The sequence below is a fragment of the Mus caroli genome, chromosome 10 (genome assembly GCF_900094665.2).
Source record: "Mus caroli chromosome 10, CAROLI_EIJ_v1.1, whole genome shotgun sequence".
In the NCBI taxonomy this organism is placed as follows: domain Eukaryota; kingdom Metazoa; phylum Chordata; class Mammalia; order Rodentia; family Muridae; genus Mus; species Mus caroli.
In genome coordinates, this window is record NC_034579.1 from 69,718,527 (window position 1) to 69,733,640 (window position 15,114).

At 50.6% G+C, this 15,114-nt stretch overlaps 1 protein-coding gene across 3 annotated transcripts in view; it reads right to left on the minus strand.

Annotated features, from left to right (window-relative positions):
- Nucleotides 1-15,114, minus strand: part of Cabin1 (calcineurin binding protein 1) — a 116,204-nt gene that overhangs the window by 35,768 nt on the left and 65,322 nt on the right. For all 3 annotated transcript variants that reach the window (XM_021173767.1, XM_029482190.1, XM_021173768.2), the window contains exons 28-29: nucleotides 12,136-12,467; nucleotides 2,132-2,245 (exon numbers count right to left, since the gene is read on the minus strand). In XM_021173767.1, coding sequence (XP_021029426.1) covers nucleotides 2,132-2,245; nucleotides 12,136-12,467 — 446 coding nt within the window. The remainder of the gene's footprint in view (nucleotides 1-2,131; nucleotides 2,246-12,135; nucleotides 12,468-15,114) is intronic.

A 15,114-nucleotide genomic window follows, 5' to 3' on the forward strand; every position in this document is an offset into this window, starting at 1 on the left:
ATCAAGATGGTTACCAAGACAGCACTTGCCGTGTAAGCTTAGTAACTGAACTTGGTCCCTAGAACCCAATACAAAGGAGGAAGCAAAGAACTGGCTCCGCAGTGCTGTCCTGACTTATAGTCACAAGTCATGGCATGCATACTATGGCACATGTGTCCCCACACATGTACCCACATATACACATAAATACTTTAAAACTAAGAGGTCTGAAAATGTTAACAACATTGATCAACTCATGAAGTCTTGAGAAAAAAAGCATGTGTGTAAGGGTGAGGGTGTGGGCAGATCGCAAGAGTGTGTAAGGGTGTGTGTGTGGGGGTAAATCTCAGAGTGTGTAAAGGTGAGGGTGTGGGTGTGGGCAGATCTCAGAGTGTGTAAGGGTGAGGGTGTGGGTGTGGGCAGATCTCACAGTGGTATCTACTGATACTTTTAAAGTATCACAAATATTTTAACCTAAGCAGGAATTCAATTTCTAGGCTTTATCTTATAAATGGGCTCCCCCTACCCTTACAAATATACAATAGTAAATATCGGGAGTGCTGTTTGTAGTAACAGAAGACTGGGAATAACTGAAACATCTGCCAGTGGGTAACGATGGTCATCCACCTGAATACTGCACAGCTATAAAAAGAATGATCAAAGGCAGGCATGGCAATGAATGCCCAGAATCCCAGCACTTGGGGAGGTCGAGGCAGGAGCATCTGAACTTAAAGGTCATCTTTGCATACTCAGTGAGTCTGAGAGCAGCCTAAGCTAGAGGCCCTGACTCAAGAAACTATCAACCCATGGGCTGAGGCAGCAGGACCGCAAGTTAGAGGCCAGTCTCGGCTGTACAGCAAGACTCCTTCCCAGGCACAACCTTAGCTCAGCCTGAGCGAGGCCCTGGCTTTGATCATCAGTACTACAATAAATGATAAATAGTAAGAATATTAAAATACAGAGATGGTATAGAGAGAAAACAAATTTAAAGGGGGGGGGGCGCATGCCTAAGGGCAGAATTGTAGGATTGTATGTGCTTCTATACCTCACGTATAGATATGCACACTGGCTTATGAAAGGCCTTCTGGAAGGACATACACGGAACAAAGACCCACCCATGGTGTGCAGCAGGGCTATGGGCTGGGCACAGGGGTATGCGGGTGCTCTTTTTCACAGCAAATTTGTTAGTACCATGAAGTCTGATTAGCAATGACATCTACGGCCTGCCGATAAACAATATTCAGAGCACAGGTAAGTACTGTGTTCTAGATTTGAGTGCCCCAGACAGGAATTTTAGTTGAGGTACAGACCCCAAACTTACAGGCTGGGAGAAAGGACAAGCCATGGAATTGGGCACTCTTACCCCTTGGCTAGCTCTCAGTGAAAGTCCTGGCAGATCTGCACCCTAAGGAGATGGCTCTACCACAGCCCTCCTGCCAGACAGTACCTTTGTAGGCAAACCCTGTCCTTACATTTCTCTCTGAATATCAAGAAATCAGGGTAAAAAGAAACCAAAGCTAAGAGGGTCACGTGACATGCCAAGGCTATCCAGGTGGGACCAGCCAGGCTCAGGGGTGCAGAGAGAGGATGGAGAACTAGACTGGTGGTAAAGAGGAGAGATGGTCTTGGGTAGGGCAGAATGCGTGTGGAAAGGCTGGGCTGGCTGCTGCTGAGGAGGCAAACAGGAGCAGCCCTAGAAGGTGGGTGACGTCTCACTCACAAATGCTGCTCTCCCGTCAGTGGAATGGCAAGGCTAGTTGGAAGGGCACTGAAGGCCCAGCCTTGGGAAAACTTAGTTCTCGAGCAGGAGAGTTAGCCTTAGTGAGAAGCTTCTTGGTGCCCAAGATCACATGAGGGACGACGTGGCCTGTTCCAGAGCTTTAGCCTCAAGCCCTCTGCTTGCCCATTATGCCCCTGAACACCCAGGGCTCTAGAGGACACACAGAGCTCATCCATGCCTCTCCCTAGTGCCAGAGGAAGTAGTGACTCGCTACAAGTCACTCAGTAATCACAGCCCCTTATCAGTTTTGATTCTCTTGTCAGTCTGCCCGTCTGCCCTCTGAGGGTGATGCAAACACCTGACCAGGGTGTGTCTCTAGTGAGACGCAGTGGCAGCAAGCAGCCTCGGAAATCAACAGGGCAAAGTACTCACGTTGAAGAAATTGGTCTTGTTCCTCTCGCAGAAGAGCCCCTGTGCCGGCATGTGCTGCAGCTGTTGCCATGGGATACTGCTGCCTAGCAACACATCACGGGCCCACTGGAGGTTCTGGGGAAACAAGAAGTAGGTTGGAAGTGAGTGTGTGGGCTGCTCAGGGTGCCCATGGGAAGGCAGGTGGTCCCTTCTTCATGGCTGCACTGGCAAAAATTGTGGTGAACAATAGCTCTGCAGACATTGATCCTACTGCTCCAGGAGGCTTTGGACAAGAGCTCTAAGCACTGTGCTGTGGGATGCGTTTTTGGAAATGATTTTTGTGGTTGTTCACCATAGCTGACTTAGGAATGTGGCCTCAGATTACATAAGGCAGTGGGCATAGAGACCTCTCACCTTGCCCAACCCTAAAATACTGGGGTGCAGACTCAGTGCCCGCATTTCCTGGAACCCCTATTGGCCTCGTATACAAACAAACCCTACTCATTTACCAGGAATCCTTACTTCCTATGCACTGTGGTAGAGCTGCCTCAGGGGCTGGGCTTTAGTCACAGTGGGGCCCAGGCTCTCTTGGCAGTGGAGCATCTTATTGCTACTTGTAGCCTCCTGAAAGGTACAGGGAGTGGGAAGGCACCTTCGGGTCCAAGGGTCCTTCACCCTTCCTGAGCTCCTACTGCCCCCCCCACCCCCCCCCCCCCCCCCCCCGCTTCCGCTGCTGCTGCCATTACCTCAGGCTTGAAGAGGAAGGGGTAGCCACAAAGAAACAGAGCAGAGCAGAGCCAGGATAGGCCCTGCACAGTTAAAGGGAAGGAATAAAAACCAAGAGTAGCCTAGCTCGCCCATCAAAGCTGTCAGGGGGTACAGGAGCCTAGGAATGAAGCTCGAGACACACACACAATGCTCAGTCATGAAGCCTGGGTCTTCGTGACAACTCAGTCAGGCTCTTCTTGGGGAGACGCTTAGGCCAGGCGGTTAGGCCCCATGCCTGGCCCAACCAGTCATAGGCAGACATTCACAGAGAACGACACAGAGCATAAGACAGGCGCGCACTTGCGGGGTCTCAGGGAATTTTGTTTCTGTGCAGTACTGGGGCTTGCACACAGCAGGCAAACATGCTACCACTGAAGTACAGCCCACGGCCCAGCCCTTTCTCTCCCACCGAGGTGTAGCCTAGACGTTTTTTTCCCTCGTTAATTTTGAGAAACTCACTAAGTTACCCAGGGTGGCCTAACCTCTTGGTCTTCTTGCTGATATTTGCTGAGCAAGCACTGGCACTACAGGCATGCACTACCATTCCTGGAGATTTTTAAAAAATTTATTTAAATCAGTAATTTATTTTTGCAGGGCTGGGAGTCAAACCCAGGACCTTGGTCATACAAGGCTGGAATTCTAATCCTGAACCATATCTAAACCCCCACCTGTAATCCTAATTCCTCCTGTACTCCCCCTGATTTCCGGAAGCTGGGCACAAAGCTGACATCTGGGCTATGGCTTGCACCATGAATGGACTATGGCAAGAGTCCAGTTTGTTCACACAAGAGCGAGGTGTGGCCCCCTGTGAAGCAGAGAAGCACTCTGCCCGGCCTGAGTAGACTCCCCCTGAGGTGAGTCAAACCCCAGGAAACCCAGGACATGGACCAGCTCAGTGCTGCACAGGCCTGGAAAAGGTTACCACAGCACTGTGACACTAAGGGACTTGTCGGCAGTGTCCTGATGACCTGAGGTGGGAAGGAGACAGTTCAGGGCTCAAGAAGCATCTTCACAGTGGCCACCACCTCCTTAAGAAAACCAAGGTGAAGCCGGATGCGGTGGCGCACGCCTTTAATCCCAGCACTCGGGAGGCAGAGGCAGGCGGATTTCTGAGTTCAAGGCCAGCCTGGTCTACAAAGTGAATTCCAGGACAGCCAGGCCTACACAGAGAGACCCTGTCTCACAAGCCAAAAACAAAAACAAAAACAAAAACAAAAAAAAAGAAAAGAAAAAGAAAATCAAGGTGAAAAGACATCCTTTTTGGCTGGGGAAGGGAGAGAGCAGTGCTGGTACGGGGGTGGTGGGGGTGGTGGTGGTGGCTGCCTTGCTAGGCTGTTAGATGAGGATCCATCCGCACTCCTTCCTGACTCACAAAGGGGCAGCAGGAGAAGTTTCCCAATGCCTGGGAAGAATTCAGAAAACACTGCCTGCCAAACTGAGCTTGGACGAGGCTCTGCGCTCTGTGGAAAGCACATTCTCCAGTTGTTCAGGATGCCAAAGACAGGCATGAACTCACTCACGGCCAAGCACAAAAGGACAGAGGCTCCTGGGGGCTCCCAGCTAATTTACATCTGAGGCCCAGATGGGAGCTCAAAGGGCTCAGGAAACTGTCAGGAGATTTGGCTGGTGGCACCCCAGGGAGGCTAGAGACGGGTGGCCTCTTGCTTTCCTGCAGGTGGAATGTGGTGCTTTCACGGTCAGAGCAGGTGAGCACGTCGTCTGCAGGGTGAGCACTGCACCCTAATGCCTTCTGAGCTACAAAACTCCCATTTTACAGCAAGAAAACTGAGGCCAAGGAAAGTTCCAGAGCTTACGCAAGCTCCCAGAACCAGCAAGAGGCAGCTGTCTGTGAGGAGGATGAAAGACAAGTGGATCTGGGGCTTTCAGGAAATGGAAGGCACTGGGCCTCGGCCAACTCAACAGTCTGAGGTGCAATGGCAGGAAGAAGCAGAAACTGGAGGGAGGGAAGCAGGCTCCTCACGTGCCCAGAATAAACAACTAGGAGACTCTGGTGTAGTCTGAAAGCAAGAAGAAGCTGAGGTGGCTGCCTCAGCTACCCACAAGACCAGTGCCAGTCAAGCCAGACAGTCTTATACTCTTGGCCTGATCTCAACTGCTGAGTTTGTCTGCTAACTTGTTCCAAACTCCTGTCACTCCAATACAATAGACACCAGGCTGGCTGCCACAGTTACCAGGACCCTGAGACTCCCCCTCTTGCATAGGAACTGAAGCCTTGGGTGGGGCAGCCTCCATCCCTACCTGGACCTTCTAACCTGCACATGCAGCGAGCAGAAGGGAGGGGAGTGGGGTTACTTTACCTTCAGAGCACCTGCGGTGCCCAGTCCTAGCTATAAGGGAGCCCTGGCCTCAGACCCCACACACCACTGCTGTGTAGCTGACCTAGATGATGTCCTGTTGTGCCTGTGTCACTTTCACTGGGCCGAAAACCAGTGACAGTGGTCCCCCAGGAAAAGCTGGGCTCATAAGAGTCCTGTAGGTAAAGATAGCCATCAGAGGTGTGGAAGTAGTGCCATTTGGACTGCAGTGACCTGCTGCTCAGCCTGTGTGACAGCTTCCAGGAGGGCAGCTATGAGTCCCAGCTGGACTCAACACTTCACCTGACCAGCTAAGAAGTAACTCATGGCTTCCAGGACACATGAACAAATCAGAGCTGGAAGAGATCTTCACTGAGGAACATACTCTACAGCCTGGGAAAACAACCTGCTCTGTTTCCTAAGCATTCAGACAACTGGAGGGAGCCTCTGAAGGACCAGGCTCCATGGGCCAGGAGAGGGGCTAGAGCTGGAATGGCTGCCTCCAGCTGGTAAGGGATGCTGGAGGTAGGAAGAGTCACAAAGCCAGGGCACATCTGTTTGAAGAGTCACCCAGTAATAAAGGGTTTCTCTCTCTACATCAGTGGTTCTCAATCTTCCTAATGCTGTGACCCTTTAATGCAGTTCCTCATGTTGTGGTGATCCCCGACCATAAAATTACTTCATTGCTACTTCATCACGGTAATTTTGCTTATTTGTTATGAACTATAACATAAATATCTGATATGTGACTCCCATAGGGGTTGCGACCCACAGGTTGAGAACCGCTGCTCTATACTCATCAAGAACTTCCTGGGATGGAAGTCACAAGACAAGAATGCAGCCAAATCCTAGAGCTGGCAGACTTAAAAAATCAATTAACCTTTTTTAATCATTAAAAAAAAAAGTGATAAACATCTCCCTATTTAGAAAAACAACTGGTGAAATACAGTGGCCCACTCACCCAAGGAAACATGGTGTGGACAGTAAAGCGGTCTTAATGAAGGGCAGACGCAGGCCTGAAGTCATGCATTACAGTATGTGCAAAGACAAAAGGCATCGCCAGTGTCAGATGGGGCGCACACCTGAAACCTCATTCCAGCACTCAGAAGGGCCGAGGCAAGAGGCTCCAGGGCAGCCCAGCTCCCTAGCAAGAGCCTATCTCTGAGAATGGGGAAAAATAAAAGACAACCCTCCCATTATTCCTGGGGAAATTATTCAATGGAAGAGACAGTCTCCCTGACTCTGTGCCCTGTGGGGTCACCAAGCATAGCTCCTTAGAGGCAAGGCCAGCTCTGACGTCACCAGCCTCTGGGGAATGATCTGGACAGTACTGCCTCACGCCCCCTCACAGTCTGTTCCTACCCTCCATTCAGGCCCCTTCAAGGAGTGGTGCTTGGGTCCTACTAAGTCTCCCAAGGGCACCTGCTGCTTCCTGTCTCTCCCAACCTAAGGCTACACAATGCCTGCCCTCCACACCCCATTACAATGGCTTTAACCTCACTTGCAACAATGTCCTGAAAACTTCTATTGCCTAGCTGGGCCTCAGTGAGCCTGGGAGCAGATGCTCTTCAGCTCTCCTCCCTGCCCATCGGTTTCTGCCAGGCCCAATCTGAAGTCAAGTAGGGTGTGCAACTGTACCATCTACCTGGAAGCCTCTTCCTCTGACCTCCTCATGGGTCTCAGGACTCCATTGCTTGATTCACAACTTTAGTTGAAAGGCTTTCTCTGACCTTTCTGTCTAAATAGCCATATTATCCTTTCCATTCCTCCCTGACTTCACTAGCTGCTAGTAGATGTGCTTCAACTCCTTGATAACCAAAGGGCACATTTGAGAGCTTTGATGTGATTCCCCACCTCCTTAAGAGGGCCTAACACACGGACACTTACCACATGGTCACCTCAGTAGACAGAGGATTATCAAATGAACCCATTTAGATACACAGGAAACACACCACAGGAACATATTAAAACACAACCAGTCCTGTCAAGTCCATGGGTCATGGGACATTTAAGGGGAATGTTCTATTTCCCAAGCTTACAGAATCTTGTTTGTAACAGATGCTGCTACTCAAAGCCCTTCAGACTTGTATGTCTCTATCCCTTTGTGGGAGTAAGAACTGGAAAAACAGAAGCCTTCCTGGGGCAATACACCTTCCCTCCTCTGGCCCCTGAAGGTTCAAAGGACTCTTCAAAACAGGAGGCAGACAGACTCCAAAGCTGAGCAAGGACCACTGGAATCTCAGTACTAGGGAGGCTGAGGCAGAAGGCTGGTCACAAGTTTGAGGCTAGCCTGAGCTACAGACTTCTTATCTAATAAGAATGTATGTAATAAATTCCAGGCCATACTGAGTTACAGGTTGAGACGCTGTTCTCCAGTCCAAATCACCCCAAAAGATTTCCATGTTGAAAAAGCAATCAAATCTGTGTACTCTCTCCCTCCCCCTACCCCAACTGACACAAGCTAAAGCTATTTAGGAAGAAAAATCACAGTTGCAAAAATGCCTTCATTAAATTGCCTGTAGGTAAGTCTGTGGGGACATTTTCTTAATCTGCTGCTGTGGGAGGGCCCAGCTCACTGTGCACAGCGCTATCACTAGACATATGGCCCTCCATGGCTTCTCGTCAGTTCCTGTTCTGACTTCGCTCAGTGTTGGATTGTGACCTAAGAGTTGTAGGCTGAAATAAACCCTAGTAAGGCAGAAATTAATACCAGAGTATAGAACTGCTATGGCAGACCTGACCTGGTTTGGGGGAGGACTGTGGAAGAGTCTGAAACTTAGGGCTAGAAAAGTTGTATGCTTAGAGCTCAGTGGGCTGGACTGTGGGCTCTTGGAACACAACATTGAGAGCAATACAGACACTGCAGGCCAGGTTCCTGAGGGTGTAGAAGGAAGCAAAGACCCTACTGGTACCCTCTGTGTGATATTTCTGTATTCAGAGTATGTGTTTTGATCAGCAGGGCTGATGAACTGGCTGTAGTTATCAGGAGACAGGACCACTGAAGTAACACCCTTGCTGTGCTGGGACAATCGATACTGGTGACACTGGTCAGCTAGGGCTGAAGAATCAGCTGTGGTTAGCTTGTTTCACTACATAAGGTTCATTCACATTGGTACTGGACTACCTTTCTTTTAAAGACTGAAGAACATCCCACACCATTATTATCTATAGACTTTTATTACACTTGAAACTGGGACGTGTATAGCACCAACTTTGTTTTTTTATTTGGCTGCTTGGCTCCAGGGTCCACTCTGATCAGCTGCTCTGCACTGGACTGCTTAGAGTAGTTATAGCAAAAAACTGAAGGATCTCAGCTCCAGGACAACGGGGCAAAGGTAGTCATATGTCCTCCTTCATTCAGACCCCTAAGGATGAGGGTAAGAGCCCAAATGGTAAGATCCATATAGAGCATGCCCTTTTCTCCTGGGCTTTTCCCACGGGCTGGGGGAGGTTTCTATGAGTACAGACTGACAGCTCTGGACCTGACATCCTGGTGAAAAGTGTGACCCTGGACATGAGAGCCACTGTGGCTGTCTACACAAGTGATCATCCCTAGCTAAGGGCCTAAGGCTTAGGCTCTTGGGCCCACAGTATGGCACATCAGAAGCTTTCCCTCACCTTCCTCATACAGCACAATCAGTCTTGGATGGGAGGACAGTCGCACACAAGCATCAAGGATCCCTCAGGAGATCCTAGGCCTTGGCAACTCTGTTCCGGGCACAGTCCTCAGAAGGCCTTGGTTTTTGGTTTTTTGAGACAGGGTTTCTCTGTGTAGCCCTGGCTGGCCTCGAACTCAGAAATCCACCTGCTTCTGCCACCCAAGTGCTGGGACTAAAGGCGTGCGCCACCACTGCATGGCCAGAAGGTCTTGCTGCAGCGTGTGCGATGGGCAGGAGCTACAGAGATGCAAATAAGGGAGATGGGTCTAGCTAAGAGGAAAGGACAGCCATTGTCCACCCACTGCCATTATCACAATAATTCTGTGCATCACCACCAGTTTCCTTCAACAAAACTATACTGAGCCTCCAAGAGTGTCCAGCCACAGCGCCTGGGTCTGTACCTAGGGTGCCAACGACTACACCTAAAGGGACATGTCAAAGATTGAAGGGGTCAACAGCAGCTAACTGTCCAACCCAGAGAAGCTTTGCCTGTTGGATGCCAAAGTAGTCAGACACCTGACATTCCAGTAGGCCACCAAGCCACACAACAGCAACAGGAATATATCACTGCTAAGCCTGTAGGGAAAATTTAAACAACAACCAACCAATAGATAGATAGATAGAACAATTTAAAAACCAGATTGATGTCAAATACACACATTAGAAAGTGTTTGTTACCAAACAGCCATGTGTGGAGAGAGGTCAGTGCTTGTCAGTCAATGTCCCTGAATTAGTCAGCTACAGTGAATTGTGTTCCATCATGGAAGAACCAGCAGAGCGGGCACCTAAGACTTGTCCTCTAACAGAGGCTAGGCCCTCAGCAGCAGGAAGGTATTAATTCAAACACTCCGCAGAGCCTGGTGCTAATCTATCATTCAGGTTGTAGGTGGCAACTGGTGTTCAGCAAAGGCCTGTCGATGAAGCTCACAAAGCTCCCCCAACAGCAGAGGCAGCCCAGGGACATGGTCAGGATCCAGAGCATACCAGTCATCCTAGAAGCATTCAATGTACACCTGGCTCTCTACAGTATGGTCTCCACAGGATGTCTAACATTGAGAAGTGAGTGTCTGCTCCAGAGGAGATCTCTCAGAATCGTGGCCAGCATGGCATTTCCACAAATCAAGAAACCCAATCTAAAATTTGGCCAAGAAAAGAGCCAGCAGAAACTAATGGATATGGCTGGGTTGACTGGATCCATTGCATGATCCACTACAGAAAGACCCAAATGACCCAGGGACGATTGTGGGAAGAGTACAAAGGAGAATACCACACAAAGCGGGATACACTTAGCAGTGAAGGACAATGGAGTTAACTGAGTCCCGGGCAAAACCACAGGGCCTCACTCACACCTGGCTCCATTACTCAGCCCTGGTAAACCAGAAGCCCAGGTTCCCAGATGCAAAGTAATAAGGCCTACAACCAAAGCCCCCAAATTAACATTATCTGTCCCCAGGAGTCAGAAGTAGTATCAGCCCTGAGAGGGCTTCTGACTTTAGAGTTTGGAATTAGGATTCTCTCCTCCCCCTCCCCTTCTCTCCCCTCTTCTGAATCTTCTTTCCTTCCTCATTCTTCTGCTTCTCTCTGGCCTCAAACTCAAACTCTCTGTAACTAAGGCTAGCCTTGATCTTGTAATGCTCCTGCATCTACCTCTCCATGGTGCGGACAGCAGGAGTGCACCTCTGACCCTGCCTGTATTTACTTACATCTGACACAAACACGACTTTGAAATATCTATTGAACAGCTCTCATCCAATGAAGGGGACGACATTATTCAACAACACCTGGTGCATGCTAAACACTCCACATGCTGGCATCCTTAGGACGGAAAGAAAGCCTTTAGCAGGACATAAAAGCTTGGTGGGGTCTGTATGACAACTCACTCTTCTCCGACCCACATGCACCCTCTTCCTCTTTCCTTCCCTGGGGAACAATGCATGCCAACCATTCTGCACCCCACATGCTGTCTCAGTCTTTGTTAGGGAAGGCATGTGAGAACACAAACTGTCTGAGCCGAGCATGGGCAGCAGGCTGGCCAGCAGTGAGGGGACTATGGAAGGCTGATGACTACAATCTCCTACCAGGACTTGAGAGGCTCTGTACCCAAGCTCTGCTGCTCCTCACAGAGAAAAGGGTTACCAGAAGTGACTAAAGCAGTAAAGACAACAGCTAGGCCCCCGTGTACAGAAGTCTGGTGCATAGAGGTAAGACTCACTGCCGAAAGTAGGCCAGGTAGTGAGTGAGCCCAGCTTTTCTGAATGGGGTCAGCAGCACCGGCCAAGAGCAGCTAGGCAAGCCAGTCTACTGTAGTTTGATTTACAGAGACTGACAGTAATGATCTTCTCCCTCCACAGGTCTGCTGAGGTTAACTTCACCTACTGTGCTTTTAGAAAACTGTCTAAGCTACATGAACACGTCAGTCACTGCAGGGACGAGGAATAACCAGTGCCAAGCCAGGGTCTGTTTCCCTGGACAACTATTCTCCCTACTTGGTTCTTCAATCATGCAGAATGTGGTGGGGCCCAGAACAGGGGCAGCAGTGACTCAGGAGTCACGTAAAGGCAGGTCTCACAGCTAGACTGGAGAAACCACCCTGCTCACATGGTCCCGCTCGCTCTCGCTGGCTCTCACCACACAGCCCTCTCTGGGGCTGCTGGGGTGGGCTGGCTGCCTTTCCTTTCCTCCCTCAGGCCTTACCTGCTGCCCTCACACTACAGATCCCAGCCTCCACAGAGCTGCTGCAGCACTCCACTGCTCTGCATCCTGCTAGCCTCTGTCATGCTGGTCACAACAGAGCTCTTCTGCTTGCTCGTGTGTATATTTTTAACCTGAGCATACCTCTGAAGGAACAGGCACCAGGGGCAGGGGACCTCTCCCCATTACCTCTTGAATAAGGAGTGACTTATGGAAAAGAAGGTTACTCTGGTCCTTCCACCAGTGTTAAAAGCCAGAAGAAAGGGTCTGCCCGGAAAGCCCCTGGGAACACCGACAACTAGGGCACAGCTGTTGCTTTCCAAAAGAGCTGAGGGAGGCTCTCAGCACCCAACATCTGGGAAGCAGGGGCTTCAAGGGTGGATCTGGCAGCTGTACCTATGAGGGGAGCCCAGGGCAGGCGACAGCAAAGAGGCCTCTGTTCCAAGGAACACTGGACCACACTTTGGACTGCCTCTGGCTCTGTAGCTCTTCTTCCCATCTCTCCCAGATGAGTTACCCAAGTTCCAATCTGTTTTGGTTCTGCCCGTGAGCTGCTCATCATACCAACGTCCTTCTCCAGGGCCCTTCTTACCCGGTGAGTCTTGCTGTAGGTGTAGAGGAAGGCCAGCCGGTAGAGACTCTTGTAGTGCTGTGGGAAGCGGCTCAAGCACAGGCAGAAGGAGGAGATGCACTGCTCTGTAAGGAACTGGCGCTGCTCCTCAGCACCTGCTGGCAGCCCCTGGGGAAAAGCCACTGGCTCCCCTAGGGAATCACCCCTCTTCTTCCCATCCCACAAAGGAGGTGTGGATGCTGCGGGCTTGCTGGGGATGTAAGCAGAGGCTGAGGAGTCTGCCACAGGCTTCTGGACACTTTGTTCTACAACCCGGAAGGCCTCTGTGCTCTCCAAGGACTCTTCCGTTTTTCCTACAATTAAGAAGGAAGAGAAAGTCACTTGGTTTTGAGCTCTTTTTTATGCAACAGTCTATCACAAATAATGGAACACCTCAGTAAGGTGACAGGGACAGCTGGGTTGATGCCCGTGCTTGATGGGCACTGAACCCAGCAATGGGAGATACAGGGCCCCGCACTAGCACTGGCTCTGCCTACTGGCTGTGGTCACATAGGCTCCTGTCCCAACAAACAGGAGGCGCCAGCTGGCTTCCAGCAGAGGGCCCAGAGGTGCCAGAGGAGGAGCTCCAAGCTGGGCTCTGGCTCCTACCTAGTGAGTGGTGGCATAGGTGCTATTCGGGATGGTCTAGGAACACAAGAAAGCAGCCCACAGAGGGGAGGCGATATCACCACTGCTAGTCAAGCAGCTCGGGCAAGTGAAATACCTGTTCTACTGGTAGCAAGTACCTCAGCCTAGAGTCTACCTGACACTCCTCTCTGGGACTGCTGCAGGTGTGCCAAGTGTTTATGTATAGCCCTTACTTGAGAAGTCCAACACCTAAACAGTCAACCCTGCTCCTCAGGCAGCATGGGGGAGCCCAGGATCAGCCTCAAGATGGCAGAGCTGAATGACCTCATACCATCCCTTCTAAGGCACAGCCTAGTTGGCTGTCCATGGAGGAGGCTCTCTGGCCCAGGGAGCAGGAGATTGGGTGGCTTTTGGCCCATTGCCTTGCGGTATCTTGCGTTTGGCATATCCTACACAGCTTGTCTGGAGGAGCCAGTATTACCTATTCAGAAGGTATAGTGTACTGTGAGTGAAGCCTCAGCAGCCCTCCTGCTAATATGAGGGAAGCCAAACAATAGCTGAAACCTAATTTGGCAAAATCAAGGACCAAGACTCCAAGTTATCTTCACAGCAAGTACCAGCATAACTAGGCAGACCTCAGGTATGTGGCAAGGCTGGCAGTTGTACTTCTGTGTCAAGGAAAGAATTGAGCAGTCTCTCTCTGTACCCATCAGGTCCCTGCTATCCCAGCTCCCCAGGACACCTCCTTTCCACTGCCACTGCAGTTGGACATGTGCTGACCTCTGCCTTGCCTGCTGACTCACTCGCTCACAGACCTCAGCACTCCACTCAGTGTTTCCTCTCTTGAGCCTTCTCACCTAAGGTAGAATTTGTAAAGGACTGTTTCCTGCCCTGGAGCCCAGAGCTTTGTAGGGGCCTGTTCTAGAGCTTAGTAGGGCTGTTCTTGTTTTGCAGTGCTAAGGATATTACCCCAGCTCCCACCCCAGCATCTGAAGTGGACTGGATAAGGGTCAGAGGTCCTAAAGGGTCTTTGCTGACGTGCTATTGTGCTGTCATCTCCTCTCTTGTGGCTAAGGATGCGCTCTGGACCCCTAATTTCAAGCTGGCACCCATCTTGCCAGGGTTACCATCATCTTGCTCACAAGCACATCAAGTTTTTGTGTTCCAAATGTGGCTCAACACAAGCAGTGGGAACAGTGGCTATGAGCCCAATGGGAAGGCAAGGGAATCAGAGGATGATCCAGCCCTTGGCCTAGGTCAGGGATCAGGCGTCAGGAGTCAGAGATGACACTAAATGCTCAGACATAAAGTCTCAGGAACAGTGTTGACAGAAAGCAGGCAGAGTGAGGTTTTAATCCAGTTCAGTGCACACATCTGAAGGACCAAAGACAATGGTGATCTCTGACAGCTACAGCTCAGCTGCTCAGACTTCTGGGTGGCCCAAGAGGTCCACCTCTAGGAAAGATGAGGCGAGCTGCCTCACCCAAACATCCACTCCCTCTGCTAACTGGGCCTCCTCACAGATCGCTGCAGAGGGTCAGAAATGGCTGTAAGTCCTCATGGTGCTTCCCAGCTAGGATGTCAAGGAATGACCCAATACCAGCAGCATGAAGATGGTATGACACGGTCCTCCCACCCAAAGGTGAGAAAAATACACACTTTCACTCAGCCTAAACTAGGTCTTTATAGCAAGAACTAGTTTAGAATGCTTCTGGTACAGGCACTGAGGCTAGCAAGCGTGGGAGTTCTAGGAAGCATGTCAGCCTACCATGGTAAACTGGCTCTATCTAGTGGTTTCCTGGGAAAGGTGGAGGGGACACAGCTGATCACCAGACACAGACCTGTCAACCACAGATAATGCCACTATCAACTAGAAAGTAGGCCATGTGTGGCCACACTATGGCAGGTCTTAAGAGTTCCCTGCATGGGCTACACTGGTTACTGACAATTTCTACTTTTGAGTTTACATACTACAGAGGGAGCCTGTGTTTAAGTACTGAAATTATAAGTACTTGTGTTCTCCCCCCTCCCTCCCTCGCTCCTTCCTCCCTCAGTTCAGGGCTAGGCAGGATCGGGAAAGCAGACCCCGCTCCCATCAGTACCCACTGCCTGGTGGACCTGCTCTTCAGTGGGCACCAAATATCTGAGCAAGGGCTGGAGTCCACGGCATGCATCGACTGGAGGAAGAAGCAGGTTGGTGTCAGGGCTGACCAGAGAATGGGCCTGCATTTCAGTGGGCACTGGCCTGCAGCTCAGGCTTTCTCAGGGAGGCTGAGAGCTAGTTGTGGCCTAAAAGGACAGCACAGAGGCAGAGAACTCACCTAAGCTAGGCTGGGAGTAGGGAGGGACAGAGACAGAACATGTCATTTTAAG